Source organism: Spermophilus citellus (assembly GCF_964194105.1).
Source record: "Spermophilus citellus genome assembly, chromosome: 3".
Classification (NCBI taxonomy): Eukaryota; Metazoa; Chordata; class Mammalia; order Rodentia; family Sciuridae; genus Spermophilus; species Spermophilus citellus.
Window position 1 is genome coordinate 218,234,583 of NC_138184.1, and position 18,480 is coordinate 218,253,062.

The 18,480-nt window shown below is 44.0% G+C and overlaps 1 protein-coding gene across 1 annotated transcript in view; it reads left to right on the forward strand.

The window, feature by feature from the left end:
- The window catches only part of TMEM178B (transmembrane protein 178B), a 357,117-nt gene that overhangs the window by 115,228 nt on the left and 223,409 nt on the right, over positions 1-18,480 (forward strand). The window contains exon 2 of the mRNA XM_081284116.1: positions 1,642-1,755. Coding sequence (XP_081140242.1) covers positions 1,642-1,755 — 114 coding nt within the window. The remainder of the gene's footprint in view (positions 1-1,641; positions 1,756-18,480) is intronic.

Here is an 18,480-nt window from a genome sequence, read left to right on the forward strand (position 1 = left end):
GAGGCAGAACGGAGGAGGAGGAGATGTGGGGTCGACACAGTAGTCTGGATGGAGGTGATGCTATTAATGGAAATTGCTGTGAATTTGGAGTGTGCAGGTTTGAGGTGTGGATCTGAGTAGAGGAAGTAGGGACTGGTGGACACCTGTTGCAGAAGTTTAGCAAGTCAAGGAAGGAGGATGGAGGGACGCAGGTGTGACAAGGTGTGTACAGGAGAAATACCAGAGCACATAAGAGGCTGCAGGAGTTTGTGGGCTAAGGGGACAGAGACAGAGGGTTGAGAAACTGGACATAAGCAAGAGAGTGCAAACTACTTTCTAGAACTTTATCTCTTTGGATAGTGTCTGTCCTATTAGAGGAATGTCTGCCAATAACTGGCAAGTGGGCAGTTGTCCAGCTATGATTTACAATAAGGCATCGGTTGCACGAGGTACTGTCTAAATTATTGCACCCCACCAATTGCCAGTTTCCTTGCTGACAGTGGGCCAGGGGGTCAAACAATTCAATCAGGTGCCACCGGTTATAAATTGAAAATCAGTGGGGTGCAAAATGGATTACCATCAAAATCCATTCAGGTGCAAAACCAAATTTCAAAACCCCTAACCTTTAAAAACCACTCCTTTCCTGATTCTTCACAATGCCCTGACATTGAGTTTTAATATCCTTCAGATAAACAAACGTCAATAGAAATGCTTGCAGGAGACCAAAAGTAACAAGGGAAAACCTCCCAGTTGGGCTTTCCTTTTGGAATTTGCAAACATGGTGGATTTTTGAATGAATGCATTGACAGTTCTTTAGATTCCCTGAAGTCCAAGTTCTAAAACCTCAGCATGCAACAGAATTGTCTGGAGGGCTTAAAAAGATTAATCCAGGTTTTACTTGGAGTTTCTGATGCAGTAGATTTGGGGTTGGGTCTGAGAAGCTGCATTTTTAGAGGCTCTTAGAGGATGCTACTGCTACTGGACCTGGGACCACATTTTGCGAATCTCTGCCCTAGCGATATGGGAACATCTTGATCATTTGACCAGCAAAGCATGCTTTGGTTCATAACCATTTGTCAGAAAGTGGACCAGATGTTGAGTCTAAGGGCCCATAGATTTGTTCAAGAAACCTGAGAAAGGACTGATTCCAAGAGATACAGATTGATTTGAGTGCTTTGTGGTCAGAGGTGAGGTTGAAAAGGAAGGAGGTAGAAAAGGGGAGAAGCCCCCTTAGCTCACTGTTCCAGAAGATTGTGTACCAACAGCACAAATAACACCACTGAGGCAGAAGCCTGGTCCCTGTGTGGAAACTGTTCCTGGCTTTCAGTGCTGATCTTCCTCTTTGGAAGGAAAGAGTTTGGTTAGACCAACCTTCCTCTGGGTGTTGTTTTTTAACAACTAGCTTCGAGCAGCCTATTGTCTGGCTCTTCCACCTCTGCTTTGACCCCAGAGATACATTTTTCTGTCTAAATCAATGCTATTTGATTGTTGTTCCACTCTCTTGCTGTTTTTGAGTCCAGTTATCACTTCGTATAGACTCCTGGTATCATGGGGTACAATATAAAACAAATCTCTTTCTCTAGGATGGAAAAAAAAATGGATCCCAGAACTGCTCCGGAAGTGGTTGCTACCTCATTAACATTTGGCTTCTCTCTTTTCCAGGAGAAATTGAGCGCTGCACGTACATCAAGTACCACTATTCCTCAGCAACCATCCCCAGGAACCTCACTTTCAACATCACCAAGACCATCCGTCAGGACGAGTGGCATGCCCTGCGTAAGTACACCTGTGTCTTTGCCTGTGACTGTGCTGTGAGGTCACTTTTGGAGGGATTAAAAGACTGGAGGCACCTCCTTCTGGGATCTGTGGATAGTCTCAGGTCATTGTGGGGGTCCTTACGTGCTGATATCTAGAGGTCAAAATTGCCTCAATTGGTTTTGATTGCATTTGAAATTTGGGGGGTTTGTTTCTAAAATTAAGAAATAAACCAAACCAAACCAAAAGCAAATCACTAGCAGTTAGACGGTGTCCTTATGTCCCTGTCCTGGTAGGCATCTAGGATCTCACCTACCTGACTGAACATGCTCTTGGGATTTCACTCCAGCATGTCTCCACGTTGCTTGGAACATCATTGTGGCAACCTGCTAGTCCCTCGAGTCATCATTTGTAAAGAGTGAGAGTGGCTAGTGGATGCGGGGATTTGCACCTGGGTAGGGTCACTGAGAGGTAGGACCTGGCCTCATAAATTTCTGTCACATCCCTATTTTGAATGATAGACATTGGGCCTGGCTCACCTGTGATTGCTCAGCATAGGTCAGATTATCCGTGTCCATTGGTTGGGGAATTTCTTGGCCAGAGATACCCAGAGACTTAAATTATAGCAAGAGGCTGACGGCTGACTTAATAAGTAAACAGAGCTAGTTGGCTATTTTTACTCTTCTGCTCCATGGGGATCTGCTGCCTGTCTGTGGCAGGAGAGCTCTCCCTTGTCGCTGGCACATCTCTTCATGCCAACCCCTTCATCCTGTGAGTAGGCACTGTGCCACCTCTGTTCCATTTGTTAGACATTCCTATTCCATTTTTTTTCTCACCCAAGGCCCTTAACCAAGGTTAAAGTTCAGATTGCATTTTTCATGAGAAGGTTCATTCTTTTATTGTTTCCTTTTATTAAGGATCGCTTAATTGATGAGATTTGAAGAAGGCAGCTCTTCAGGCCAAAGCATCTTTCTTCTCTTTATTGTTGTTTAGGTATCATTTGCGTATGTGTGTGTGGCGGGTGGTGGGGGTAACCAGTGTTTGGTTTAACTTGGGGTTGGAGAGTTGGGAGGAGGGAGAGATAAATAAAGCTGAAACAGAATGATCACTCATTAGTCTCAGGAAAATTGGGTGTCCAGATGATTGTTAGTCAATGCTTCTGGCCTGAAATGACAGAGCAGTGCCAGCAGATGGGACAGCTTTACTGTTGCCCCTATGAGATATAGCTATTAGGAGGGACACTAGCCAGCATGTGGGGACACAGAGCTAATGTTCAAAGAGCATTCGCATGTGCTAGACATTGAGCTAAGCATGCAACATACTTATTTCATTTTAATGTGAGATTTGCCTTAGAAAGTCTAGTAATTAGGGGTGTTAATTTCTTTTTGGAGGTAGACCTGTAAGCACACCCAAATAGAAATAATATAATAGTTGCTTATTTCCCATAATGCATTGGTCTAGTATAGCCACTTAATAGGATCCAAAATGTGATGTTCAAGAGACATAAGATTGTTGATTAACCATCTAAACATAACAGATTATGGTGTTCACAAGAGGATTCAGAATCTCAGAAGGAAGAAGATGTTGACACTGCAGTTTCAATTCAAATGAACTCAGTTTAACCAGAGTTATGGAGTTTCTCTATGTACCAGGCACATAGTGGATAGCCAAGCCACAGGGAGCTCTTTTAAGAAGCTCGAGTCTGGGGGCGGAGAAGTGGGGGGTTGGAGAGAAACATTCACAAAGCAAATAATTACAAGGCAATGAGATAATTACAATATAGTAGAATTGCTTCAAGCAATTAAGATAGTTTGTGGAATTTTTTTTTTCAGCAAGAGGTAGAATTATTTCAGTGTAGATTTCACAAATAAACTTCAAGGGAAACCTGGTAGAACTCTTTTGGCTGTATACACTGGAATTCAAAGAGGTTACCCATGGAGGCATCACTGCGAACATGTCACATGGCATCAGCAAAGACAGAGAGCTTTGTGGGGTCCTCTTTGTCTCTCCAGGGTGCTTATTCTCCAGCTAGAGTGCCGTTGGGTTCTGAAAAGTCTAGTGTGCGGCTTATGCTGCAAATTGAGGTGCTAACATCTATTTTTAACTGATAAAAGCTATGTCAACCATTGATACATGTCAAGGTCTCCGGCACATGGTGCCGGGTGAAGTCCATGCTCCCCTTTGGTGAGGGATTCATCTGCTTCTTTGACAAAGTTGCCCAACAGGTTGTTAACCAGGCAGAGAACATTTGCTGTGTTTGACATTGATAATAGCTATTTTTAGCCAGAGGGCAGGTGAGCATCTGTCACAATTGAAGTTGGTACCAAGCATAATTAGGAATGCTCGTATGATAGCGAAGCTCAGTGTGCATCCATGTTAGAATTCAAAGGTCAAGCAGTGATGACATGAGGTGGGAAATGGGCACAGAAGCTGTCTTTGAAATAAAGTGGAAGCAATTAAAAATTAGCAAACTCCTATGGTCAAGTATTGAAGATGAAAAGAAAACTGATTTCTTTACCTGTTTTGAGAGTCCTGTGCTCTTTAAGTGGGATCAAATAAATTCATTTGATACCAGGTTGGTAATATCTTACATTCTGTAATTTTTCTCAGTAGATAATGTTTGCCCAAGGAAGGAGATTTGAGGGTTGTTGGTTTTTTGTTTGTTTTCTTGTGAAACAACTTCTATATGGCAAATGTTTGGACTTTGGTTAACCTTGGTTGCATAATTTTTTATCAGGAATTTGCATATAGTCTGACCACTATTGTAGGAAAAAAACATTTTTAGATAGGAAAAAGCACATTTGGTTTTGAACTATGTTAAAATTGTTGAAAAGTTTACCCCACCACTTGCAGTCTCAACTGCTGCATTCAATCACCTCATGCTCAGGTGAAGACAAGGTGAGAGAATAAAATTATCTGTAGGCCACTAGGCTTACAAATCCAAGTGTGAAGAATTAAACCCATGGGAACTAAAGGTCTGAGGATCAGAGCTGTGTACCTGTTGAGAAGGGTGGGGGGGGGAGGGAGTGGTCTTTGTGTCCGAGGTTCAGGTGCTGAGTTCTCTGGGTGAGCTGGTGACCAGGGGTTCTGACCCTGGCTGGGACGGGGATTGCTGCTGAGGTACCATGGGGGCCTGTTTGTCCTTCCTCCCTGGGGGAAGCAGAGTGTCCAGATGTGAGAACCATGTCCTCACCCGCCCAGGCCTGGCTGTTCACTGCTGCCCTCCGTTAGTCCTGGTGACACAGGTGTGCAGCAGGGATGGGTGGGTGCCTCTGTGGGGGGCTGCAGGTGCTCTGATCTCCTTGCCCAGATCTTCCTAACATCTCCAGGGCCAGAGCAGGACAGGAGAGTATCATTGGCCAGTTAGGAGGGGACAGGAAGCCTCAGGAGGTGAACTTGGCAGACACCATACTTTGGCTGGGTTGTTGGTTTAGTGCTTTGAATGAGGAAGACTGGTCACCAGGGCAGGGCAGCTGGCTGGCCCTGCAGTGGCAGTGGCACTGCTTCTCCTCTCACTAGCTGTGTCCCCACAGGCTTCTCATAACCTATGGCTCAGTTTGAGGTAGCAGCCCTTGTTTGGAGAATTCTATGTCCTCGAGCAACCCCAAGAGCCCTGGATGGCATTCCAAGTGGCTCTGCCTTTGTTCAGGAAGCTGCCACAGCATCCTTTGGCCTGGACACTGGATCAGTGACAGGGCAAGTGGGAGAGGGGAGCCTGGGTGGCCTGTGACAGGGACTGAGCAGCTGTGGTGGGCTGACAGGGCCACTGCAACAGAGCCTGTCTGAGGCCGCAGGGCATACACCTGCTCTCAGGTGTGAGGAGGGTGGCTCTTCCTGCCCTGATCTGATCCGCTTGGCAGGGACCCAGAGGGCAGCTGTAACTAAGGACCCCCGGTCAGAGCCCTGGACTCAGTCACCATGCTGTGAGCTCAGGGTTCTCACCCTGCCTGGTGAGGGCAAGGTGGAGGTTTTAGCCCACAGCTGATTGTCCCTGGCCGTGAGAATCCAGAAGCTGGGGCTCCACTTTTCTGCGGCCAGAGCTTCTCCCTTATCTTTTGAGAAGCTGCAAATAAAGGATGCTGGAAGTTCTTGTTTTTTTTTTTTTTTTTAAGTCTCCATCTGTCAGAATTGAGGGTTCAACGAATTAGATTGGGTGGTCACAGGGCACCTTTCCAGCTGGCCTGGGGACGGAGGGAAGGAGCGGGAGAGAGAGGTGTGCTTTCCTCTCATGACTTCCCTGGTCCCAGCCTGCAGCCACACCCAGCCCCGGCTCACAGGGCAGACCTGCAGTGGTGCCTCAGGTGTGCCCAGCAGGAAACAGAACCAAGCAGAGCAGGTGCCTCCATCTACAGCAAGGGAGTGGAGAGTCCTGCCCCTTTGTGCTGTTACCAGTGGGGCAGAGGATGTCAGTACCAAGGAGCCATCTTGAAGCTGGGTTAAAGGAGCATGGGAAAGTCTAGCTTGGCCAGAAGAAGGAGGAGCAGAAATTGGAGGGGGGTGGGTGGGGGGTGGAAGTGGAGACTTTGTGGATGACCAAGCACATTTGAGTGGACCCACCACTAAGAGGGATAAGAAATCACAATCCAGAACCATCTTGCCTGCTTAGACACCTGAGTGACTTCTCAGCTCCCCGAAGTTTTTCATCTCTCACTCTTGCCTGCAGGTTAGCTCTGTCTTGAGGGCCCAGCACCCACCCAGGCTGGTGTGTGGTAAGAAGCCTGCACATTTGGCCTCCCCAGTGCAGATGGTGGGGCAGACTCTTATCCTGCTTGGCCAAACCCTAATCATTCCCTTAATCTGTCCTCTCCTATGTCCATTTCCTTATCCTTTCCTTTTTTTCAGAGTTAAAGGGTCTTGCCCTGAACCCCAGTCTCTCTCTAGCTTCCCTAGATCCTGCCCATCCCTTGGGCCCCTGGGGCTCCTTGTCCTACCCCACGGGCATCAGTCTGTGGCCTTGTGGTTTTGTTGTTTCTTTGCCTAATAGCACACCCTTTCCTTTCCCAGGGAACTAACTCAGCAGCCCCTAGCCTGTGCAGCTCATGTAAGGCTGGCTGTTCTCTGGACTCTTTCCATTCAGACCTTTCCCCTCAGCACAGAGTAGTCTTGATTCCTGTCCCTTTTGTCCTTGCCATCCTGGTTATAAGATGAATGTTGTAGACCAAAGGACTTGGGATGAAACCACCAGTAATAATGACATGGCAAACCTCATTTTTGTTCACATTGGCTGTAATCTTCCTGGAACTAGGAGGGTGACTTGGTATTTCCTCCGGGAGCCCAGTCTGCATTGTTATGGTTCATTTGCAGATAATGTAAACAGGCCAGGGAGGAAGGGGCTGCCCAGCAATCCCATCACAACCTCAGAGGAGCCTGAGGATGAGGACTCAGAATCTAAGCCTGATCTTTGGGCTTCCATCTATTTTTTTTTCTTTCTGTTTTTGGCTGATGTTATGTAAAACAGCCTAATGAGGTAAACATTTCAGACATTAGGAGCTTAGGTCCCCTGCAGCGTCAGCCATTTTCCTTTTTCTGCTTCTGCTCTAAGCCCAGCCAGTGTGAGGCTCTCACTGTGTGCAATCTGTTATGAGCTGCCTCTTGCTTGCAAGACTGGCATCCATGGGGGTCAACAGTAGCAAGAAACCATCCCTAGAACTGGGAAAGCTTGGTAGCCCAGAAACTTCACCAACACAGCATTGCCATATGTTGCCCAGTAACCAAAAGTCTTGCCTTTTTGCAAACCGTCCCACATCTCTCTGCTTTAGCTCCTATGGGGAACATTGTAAACCTTTGGGACACCCCAATCCGCAGCCCAGAGCTGCCTTGTGCCTGTCCTTCCAGAGCTCACTTGGTGTTCCTGCAGCAAGCCGGCAGAGAATACAAACCCCTTGATGTGATATGGTACCTGGACCTGCCACCTTTGCTGCAGTGACTCTGGCAGGGACATTTCATTTTCTGTGCATCTTTCCGTCCTCCCCAAACTTCCCTCTGTTTTGTCCAACTCCCTCAGTTCTGCTAGTGAATAGGTTCACTAGTTTGATGAACCTTTTGAGCTAAGGTGTTCACAGCTGATCCTTCTCTGGGTAGCATTTTTTGTTTTTGTTTTTTGGGAGCTATGTCCAAAGAAATGATGGGGAGGTAATTGATTCACAGAGTATAGAGATAGCTTAAAATCATGAACATGCATGCAGCTGTTGATTCCAGCACTTAGATAGCTGGCCTAGCTGGGGTCAATGATGAAAATGGAGTGGGCAACAGGGAGAGTTTATTTTTGAGAAGGCCTTAGGGGCAGGGAAGGGAGGAGGATTAGAGTAGGGGTGAGGTGAAATATGGTGCAATCTTTTGTATTAAAGACATTCATGTACTGAAAAAATATCTGAGAACTATGTGCTAGGGTAATTGCGCTCTTCAAGCCACAATTCATCTGAATGTGCAGGTCCAATTTTGTGCTGGGAATTAGTTGGAAGTCTCGCCTAGAGGCATTCTCTCAGTTTCTGCAGATTGGAAGTTGTTTTCTTCTGGCTGAGCATACTGATCTTGATGCCACCACGGAGAATTGGGAACAACCTGACTGGCCTCCTTCATCCATTTGTTCATTTATTCATTCGATATTCACGGAGTGTCTGTTTTGTGAAAACCCCCATGTTAGGTGCTGGAGGGGATATTAAAAGGTATTCTGCTTTCCAAATTGGATGATATATTTCTAGGTGCCAACCAAGCAAGGGATCAAACTGGTTGTTGCTTAATGTTTATTGACTACCTAGAGAGAACAGCTAATGCTGCCAACTTGTACACATCACGGGTCCCAACTTCCATACTTAAATCATCAAGGATGCATTAAGGGGGAAATAAAAACAAATGATAACACTAAACTGCCATATCACAGAGACATGCTCTGTTTTCTAGAATAAGGAAAAAGTGGGGATGTTCTGGGGGGCTGCCTATCTTGACCCTCTAGGGGAACTGTCCAAGCCCTAGGTGCTGAAAAGGAAGCTCAAAATGGCAGATGATTCTTCTTTCCAGTAGTTCAGACAATCCAGAGCTTGGCATCCAGGCAAACTGCTTCAGGGAAGAGGAGGAGCAAGACCAGGAGCTGAGTGTTCCAGTAGGCAAGGACAGCTCATGGGCTAGGTGAGATATGGGTGTCTGGGTAGATATCAAGGCAGTGGGGCAGCAGGTAAGAGGATAGTAGGTGCTACTTTGGGATTCAGGAATTTATGGTACAATTCACAGGGAGGAAGGTTGGCCAAAGGAAGGAAGAAATATGGAGTATCATGGAGGGGGAATGAGAAACAGAGAACAGAGGCTAAGAGAGAAGCCCCATTATGCGAATGGAAGCACACAGGGCAGGAGTACTAGGCCAAGAACAAGGTGGGATGTCATTTGTTTATGGTCCAAGTATCCCTCCAAAGTTGGATTCAGGATGGTCCTGGGCTTTGGGGTGGGGGTTATCAATATGGGAGGGACTATGGAGAGGAAGAGGGAGAGCAGCTGGGAAGCAGGATGGTGTAACAGAAGAAGTAGCCAAGTTCTACGTTGTGTAGTAAAGGTCTTACGAGCATCAAGACCAGGGCTATCTAACTGTGGTCCATGGCCTAGTAGCCAGTATCATCTGGAAATTGTTAGGAATGCAAATTCTAAGGTCCCTGTCCAAACATACTGAATCAACATCTCTACTGGGGGGGCCCAGGAGCCTGTGCAATTCTTAACCCATTAACGTTTGAGAACCCTTGATGTAGAGGGCATTGATGTGGACTGTTGTGGTCAAAGAAGGCTCAGGGCAGGAGAGAGCTTGGATAGACTTTGGGTGAGAACCAGGAGATGGAATATTGCATTTAATACAACCTCCTACACAGAAGCAGAGCTTTTATTTGTTAATTGTTTCTATTTAGTTATAGTTTTGGAAATTCAACTTTCATCCACATTTCTTCTTGTTAGTTGAATAAAACAGCATGGAAGTAGTGAGGTGAATTTTCTTTTTTTGTGTTGTGTGTTTTAACCAACGGCATTGTCCTGATACATAGCTTCAAATCTCTATCTTCTGTCTCCAATGTATTCATTCACTCAGAAACAGGCTTCAAGCTCCACAGAGGTCAGGGGACATTGGATTGAGTTTCAGCTCTTTTTTCTAGGTGTATATCTTGGTCAAACTGCTTAAGTGTTTTGAACCCAGTACACTCATTTGAGAAATGGAGGTCACAATACCTGTCTTGGGAGTGATTATAAAGTTTAAATGGAATAAAATAATTCCTGAAAAATTCTTGGTAACTCCTCAAAGTTTTGAGCCAACCAACATTGGTGCTAAAATATGCAATGCACGGGATCTGGGGGCAATGTCTATGAATTGACTCTTCATTGACTCAGGGACTTTCCTGTTCCTTTGTACAGCCCATGCAGGTGAGTTGGGCTTGTATATGACTGTGTGTGTTGGTGGGCCTATTGTGGGTTTGCTGTCTGCACAGGTGTATGTGATGGGAGCTTGCATCAGGTGTTTATGGTGTAGGAGTAGAAAGTAGCTGAGAGTGTTATTTGCTGGCAACAATGTGGCATATTGTGAAAGGAGTTTCAGAGCAGAAAATCATCAGTGTTTGAGATCCTCAGTGGGATAGCAGCCGCAGAAGCAGCCCTCTAATTTATCAGTTATGTCCAATAAGAACACTGTTTAGACAATAACAGGAGTCTCTAAAAGAAGATTTATGTACTCAGTGTCTAAAATGTAACATTTCAGAGCTTTGAAGACAAATACAATGTGAATGCATTTGTACTGAGAGTGTTGAGGGAAGTGGCGGAAGATCTCTCCTAACTGTTATAGCCCAGCCCTGCCTTTTAGGAAGCCTGTGGTCTCTAATATGTACTACGAAAAGATCCTCTTCAGTCTAGAAGTAAAAAACACAACCCAAAGATGGGTCCTGGGAGAATGTAGGGGGCATATAGCAAGCAGGGTCCAGGCAGGGGAAAGCGGCTGCTGTTGGGGTAGGCAGTGGCAGTGGGTTACATATCGGAGGAAAGGGGATGCCTTCTTTTCACCTCCCATCAGGGGTCCCTGGGCTGCTGCTGGTTGTGGTCATGGATTCTGCCCATTTTGTGATGCTCAGTTAGAAGAACCAAGCATTGCAGAAAGATGGGTTTCCCTAAAGGATGCTTATGAGCTACCCACTGGGGGAGAGGAAGGCTACAGCTCTGCCTGCACAGGACCCCTCTGCATTCAGGGCAGGACCTGAGTGCTATTGGGACTGCTGCAGCCATAATCATGTGGGAGAGAAGGAAATTAAGTCCTTGTTCTAAGGAAGCAAGGTGAATCTGAAGTGCAGATCCACAGAGGGGCAGGAGGTGCAAACCAGATCCAAAGTGAATGAAGGTCAGGGGAGTGTGTGGTGTCACCTGGAGGGACCATGAAACACTGCTGAGGCTGCAGACTCGGCTGTTGCCCATCAAGTCACCATGACTGACAGTGCTGGCTTTTAGGAGAAGAGGTTTCTCTGCTCATGAATGAGAAGAACAGCTGCTTGAGTTTTCAGTGTGAAAATTTATTGGCACCATCTTAGTGATGGAGTTACCAGGTGGGGCTCAAGTGTTGGGGACATATCATAGGTGCCTCCATGGATCTTTCTGGGCGCTGATATTCTTCTTGGGCTTTAGGACTGATGTTCTTTGCTATTCTCACTCTTTATCTTTCCCTGATGTTAAACTCTGTTGAGCTTGGAGGGCATAGTAAGCCAAGAGATCTTCATTGTTCTGTGTAATTCTGACTATCTGATGTATTTCTCCATGGGATTTTGCCTAGGATTCTGGGGAGAGCTTGAGACACCGAAACCTTAGTGGCACTTGCTTCAATCTCCATGCATATATAACAGAGGAGCCTTCCATGAAAGGACAGGACACATTTCAAAAATATTTAGATTTGTTTCAACTCAATGTTCCAGTTAGCACTGACCAATAGAAGTTCCTGTTATGATAAAAACCTGCACTGTCCAACATGGTGGCTACAAGACACAGGTGGCTTTTGAGCACTTAAAATATGACTACTTCAATAAAAAAATTGAATCTCAAATTTTATATACTATAAGTTAAGTTAAATTTAAATAGTCACACATGACCAGTGACTACTATATTAAACAATTCTAAACAACCAATCTTTCTATTTCTTATATAGATTTGGCTTCCAAATTACAAACTCTTTATTCTTGAACATGTGTACATTAAAATACAACCTTATAGATTATCCATACACTTGGGCCATCTTTAGGGGCACAGATGTGCACAATTCTTTAGATCTTCCGGATATTTGCTTGCACCAACCAGAGCCACCTTGGGTGTTAGTAGGCTATTTTGGTAATTTGGTCCTGTGCAGGTAAGGAAAGACAGCAGGAAGAAGTTCTCATCATCTACCAGTAGCTAATCTAACCAGGCTGTTGAAGGCTGGGTTGCTTGGGGACAGCCTCAGGATCTACATTGTAGAAGAGAATGGGAGGGAGCAGCACTTTGCAGGTGGAGAAGCCAGTCTGGGGTGCAGTGCAGTTACACCCCTTGGAGGGCTCTGGTTCAACAGCCACCCTTTAGAGCTTCCAGAGTTAGGCTGAAATGGTGAGGCCCTTATTTCTCCACTTTGGTCACTTCTTGAATGTGGGCCATGAAAGTGGGTGACCTTGGATGTGTGGCTCTCTGTTCTGAGTCATCCCTAAAGGGGTTGGCCACTGGAGGGTCACAGCCTTCCCGGAACCTGAGCAGCAAGTCCTTCCATGAAGTGAGGTTGGGCTATGCACCACGTGCAGGCCTATGCCGGAAGCCAACACGTAGGGAGGTCATTGAGATCAAGAGATCTAGTATAATCTATAAGCTATAGGAGATAGAAATGGAACTAAAATTCAAGCTGTTGTGACTGTAGAATTCATATGTCTTCCCCACCCAGAAATCCCATGTACAACTTGAGGTAGGTCCACTCTCCATCTCTTTTCCCCAAGGATCAGCCTCCTCTTCCAGCCCTCCCCTGCCATAGCTGCTCACCTCCATCCCATCACCTAATGTACAGGAGGAACCCTCCCCTCAGGAGCAGTCAGGCCAGCCACCCTTCCATCCAAGAGCTCTAGTGTTCAAAATAAATGAAAGAAGGCTATTTATTTCCCATTTCTATGTTTTCTTTTCATTTAATTACTGGTATCACAACAGGATTTTTTCTATTGCTTTTCATTGCAAATGTATGGTATTTCATCTACATTATGAGTTAAGTAGGCTTTTGTGGACTAGCCTAAAAACCCAATCATCATTTATAACCCACATGACTTCTCTGGAAATGGGTTCTGAATTCTAAATAAGTGGCTCACAAATGAGGTTTTAGAGTAGAACTCCTTTCAAAGCTGGAAACTTTATATCTTTCTACTTTCTAGGCAATGTGGCCTCTGAATGGACTCACCATTCCCACTCTGCCTACATTTGTTATTCTTAGGTTGGATCCCCCAGATCTGATACCCTCAACCCCCATGGTGAAAGCTGAGTCACCCTGTCTCTTACTGTCAGCCCATAACTAGCTGCTGATACAAAATTAATGAATGTTCCTAATGTGTCTTGTGTAGGCTTGTATGAAATCCCAAAATCCAACCAGAGGACACCAAGCATCTTTGGTACTAGGGATCATTCCGTCTCAGGCCCCAGCCTTAGTTCACATTAGTAAAATGAGACTAATTATGTAACATTTCCCTGAGGTTCTTTGCTGGGGCACCTGGCACCAAATTAGAAATGAGCAGTTAGAGGTGTGCGTGTAAACTTCTGAAGCTGAGAGGGTGCTAAACATGGGTGTGGAGGTGACACATTTGACTGACATTAGCATCTATATTCCATACGCCACCCCATCCCACTGCTTCACTCCTGGAGCTTTGAGATGCTGCCTTGTTGCCAAGGAGACCAGGAAAAGCAATTGTATACAGGTTACCTCTTCTTCAAGGCTCACAGGTACATCCTCCTGGGAAAACAGGTAAAGAAGGAAGAAGGGATCCGTTTAGGCAGTTGTCCAAAAGTGTAATGCTGAAACCAAGTGCCAGCGCTCCCATCCCATCCCTCCGCCATCCATTGCCTTGACTGAATGTCACATGAGCACTACATGCCACTATGCCCCATCCTGATATGCATATGTCATTTTAGCATATACATCTCAAGGCTAATCATCATTTTTATTTTATTATTAAACAAGTCCACTTTTATCATAGTCATTAATGCATAATGCCATCAGTTCCCACCCTCAAGGGGGCTCTTCATTTTTAGGAAGTGAGCAGGGCCCTCTGGCTTATGGGTAAGAGTTGAAATTCAGTTTCTTATTTAGCCTGGCTGAGCTAACAGAAACAGATTCTGAGTGTTTACAGTCCTGGTTAGAGCTTTGTGGTTCTGGTTAGTGAGGGGTTGCCTTTGGTTGTCCTTGCAATGACCTTGCCCTTCATTCCTGGTGTTTTCTGAGGATCTGGGTGTGTATCACATTGGGGATAGGAGTGAGTGAGATGACTGAGCCACAATCTCCTGATTCACAGAGCAGTGACACAAATTCAGGACTTTGAGGACCAATGGCAAAAAACAAACAAACAAAAAAAAAAACAAAAACAAAAAAAAACAAAACCAAGATGTGGAAAAATACAACGCTGACTGGCAGCTTCCAGAGAAGGAAGCAGGAAGACAGGCAGGAATAGTGGCATTTGAAATGGACCTAAATACTTCAGTCATTTACTCAAGTGAAATGTGTTGAGTTCCTGTGATTCACTAGGAACTGTTTTAGGCGGTGAGTGGAAATGTCAACAATCCCTGCCTCATGGAGCTTGTATTCTTGTACAATAATAACTACTACGTACTGAGTGCTGCTATGGTTTAGATATGAGTTGTCCCCAAAAGCTCATGTGTGAGACCATGCAAGAAAATTCAGAGGTGAAATGATTGGGTTATGATAGCCAAATTCAGTACATTCATCCACTGATATGGATTAACTGGGTGGTAACTGTAGGAGAGGTAGGTCACAGGGGCATGCTTTTGGGTTTATTTTTTATTCCTAGTGAGTGGAGCTCTGTCTGTTTCTTGGTTGCCATGTCCTGAGCTGCTTTCCTCCTCCACACTCTTCCACTCTGATGTTCTGTCTCAGGTGCAGAGCAATGGAGTGAGCCATCTATAGACTGAGACCTCTGAATCCATGAGAACCAAATAAAATTTCCTTTTCTAAAATTGTTCTTGTCAGGTCTTTTGGTCACAAAAGTTGAACTAATACAAATGCTTAACATGTGCCTTGGGCTGTTGTAAGTCCTTGACACACATTATTTCACATTAACCACAACGGTGCTACAAGGTACATATTATAACTGTTCGACAGATAGGCAAACTGAGGCTAATAGAGGTTAAATAATTCACGGAAGAACCTCTTGCATGAGAAATAGGACTTTATTTAGGGAATTCATTTCAGCCAGTATGTATGTATGGATGGATGGACAGGTGGAGGGGGCAGAGTCTGGGCTCTGTGAAGACCCGTGGTATTCTAGATGTAAGATAACAGTTCTGGCTTAGACTCACCACAGTGTATATGTGTGACTTGATAGAATAAGGAGGGGTAAGTGTACCTTCCTCCTTATGCTTACAGATGAGTTTCGCAGGAAGCTGAGATCCTGATTGTGTATAAGGGTCGTTTTAAGTGTCTGTGGTTGTTTTCTGGCCTGCTCCTGTGTTGTCCTTATCTCTGGGAACAACACTTATCAGCATTAATGTGGATATGGAATATGGGAAACCCTCTAGAAAGTGAGAACTCCTTGAAGCATAGGGAATACATAACTGTGTTTTGGTTGAGCTTACATTTCTCTTTTCATACACTGAAATAAGGTGTGTGTATTTGTTTATTATTACATTAGAAAGCTATTTCAACCCAGGCATTTAGATATGGTTTGTCCCCTCTAAAATTCTAGTTGAGATTTGGTTGCCATTGTGATGGTGCTGGGAGATGGGGGCCTTTGAGAGAGGATGTTAAGAGGGATTAATGTCTTTCTCTTGGGAGTAGATCAGTTACCACAAGAGTAGGTTGTTAAAAAGTGAGTCCCTTGTGTTTTGTCTCCTTTTCATGAACCCATTGACCCTTCCACTTTTGCCACAACTTGAAGCAGCATGAAATCCTTCATTGGCCTCTAAGTTCTTGGACTATGGGTTAAATAAACCTCTCTTCTTTATAAATTACCCAGTATTAGGTATTCTAGTATAGCAAAGAAAATGGACTAAGATAGGCATCTAGTAAATGCATGAAGCATATGTCATTTTAGCATATACATCTCAAGGCTAATCATCATTTTTAGTTTATTATTAAACAAGTCCACTTTTATCATAGTCATTAATGCATAAAAGTTAGTTTTCATATATGTGTATATGTGCTATATTTAGACATACCAAGTTCAAAGTCCTTACTTCTTTTTCTTTTTGTCTTTCTAATCAAGTCTAAAGTAACAAAATTATTCTTGAGAAAAAAAGTCACCTGTAACAATTCACAAACTCACTAATTATTCACAAACTCAGATTTAAGAAGACATCTTTTCTTCTTTCATTTTTAAAACTGGATTCTCGTCTAGGGGTCATGAGGAGGAGAAATCAATAAGTAGCTATCGCTTACTCTCAGAAGAGGGGTTCCTCTGCCCTGCTGGGTTGGAGTGGTGAATAATTCAATAATGGTCCCAGGCTCCTTTTTCCCTTCTTGAGGTTGAGCTTATTAAAATTGCATGGGCCAAGGATGCTCGTGAGGAAACGGTAGGTATGCTCCATATCGGCTGTGAGAGCCTCCAGCACATCTTGGAACAACCTCAGCACTCTGCTCTGGGGCCACTGAGCTGCCAGGGGTGGGGAATGACCAATGTGCGAAGGAGAGCCGTGGAGGAGCAGCCGGCTGTCTCCTCTAAGTGCGGTCTCCTCCACTCCCCAGCTTCCGGCGTCCATCCTGGAGTTCAGGGAGATGGAAGGCTGCCCCCATGCTCACTATTGATCAACTTAGTCATCACTGTGGGCCTCATCATTAAGTATTTATGGTTAACTGAGTGAAAGGTAAGTGCTGAACAGATGGGGCACCCTTTTTAGAAGCTTTCCAAGACCATCTAATTCATTTCCCTCAGTGGGATGGAGTCTCCAGAGAAAGAATCTAAGAGTCAATTGATTACAGTCACTACTGCCTTTTTTTTTTTATTTTTTGAGAAAAATTTTTATTATACACTTAGAGATTGTTTTTTGAAAAATGCCTTAGTTCTTCTGAAACATTTTCATTTTTTTCAAAATATTGTTTCAAGATCCAACTAGAATTCAAGTTGGAGCCGAAAATGGTGGAACCAAGTAAGACTTAGAGTCCCATAGACTCAGACCAAGTTTATTTACAAGTTGCCAAGAGGGACATCATTACTCTAGGTACATGTATGATTGCACATATGGTGCGACGCTACATCATGTACAACCAGAGACATGAAAAGTTGTGCTGCAGTTGTGTACAATGAATCAAAATGCATTCTGCTGTCATATGTACCTAATTAGAATAAGTAAATAAATAAGTTTTAAAAAGAGAGATTGAAACCTAACAGTAAATCCAGTTAATTTTGAGATGAGGAAAGAAATTTGAAACAGACATCAGCAAGTGCTACTCTGGACAGCAAGCATTTGCCCATCGTCTGAACTCTTCAAGCCTCTGGTCTCAGTCCCTCTCTAAAACCACCCACCCCAATCCCAGTTCCATGGAGCAGGGGAGACATCTGCTTTTCTTCCTCATTATATTAACATTTACCCCTCTTTTTATATTATCTCTTCTTTTTCATCAGCCTATTTTATTTGTCCTGCTTATTAAGAGAAACCATAATTATTATAGAAAAATCTGACAGAAAAGCACAAAAGAACAGGGAAAAAGTCACCTAACTAGTCACCATCAATAGATAAATGACCTAGTGGAGTCAATAGAAAATGACCTAGTGCATTTTTCCCCACAGTATAAATAATTCTTTACATATGATTTGGTGTCCCAAGTTTTGTTTATAATGATATGATAAACATTTCCCCTGTCATCAAAGCTCTTAATAAACTATTTTAATGGTTTCATATTATTCTACCAAATGGATACACATAATTCAATTAACCTTTCCTTTCAACTTAAATATTTATATTAGCTAGTTCTGAGTTATTATAATATTATAGTGATAATTCTTGTACATAAATCTTTTATGATATTTCTGACAATTTTCTTAGGATAAATACCCAGAATAGGAACAACTCATTCAAAAGATATAAACATTCATTTTATTTTTATTTTTTTTATTTTTTTTTATTGATTGTTCAAAACATTACAGAGCTCATGATATATCGTCTTTCATACATTAGACTCAATTGGGTTTTGAACTCCCATTTTTACCCCCAGATACAGATTGCAGAATCACAACTGTTACATACTCACAATATTACATAATGGCATATTAGTGACTGTTGTATTCTGCTACCTTTCCTATCCCCTAGTATCCCCCCTCCCCTCCCCTCCCCTCCCATCTTCCCTCTCTACCTCCTCTGCTGTTGTTCAATTCTCTCCCCCTTTTTCCCCCCCTCCCCCCTTGCCCCTCATAACCTCTTATAATTTTGTGTATCATTGAAGGTCTCCTACCATTTCCATATGTAAACATTCATTTTAGATGATTCTTCTTCTTCTTCTTCTTCTTCTTCTTCTTCTTCTTCTTCTTCTTCTTCTTCTTCTTCCTCTCCTTCTCCTTCTCCCCTTCCTCCTCTCCTTCT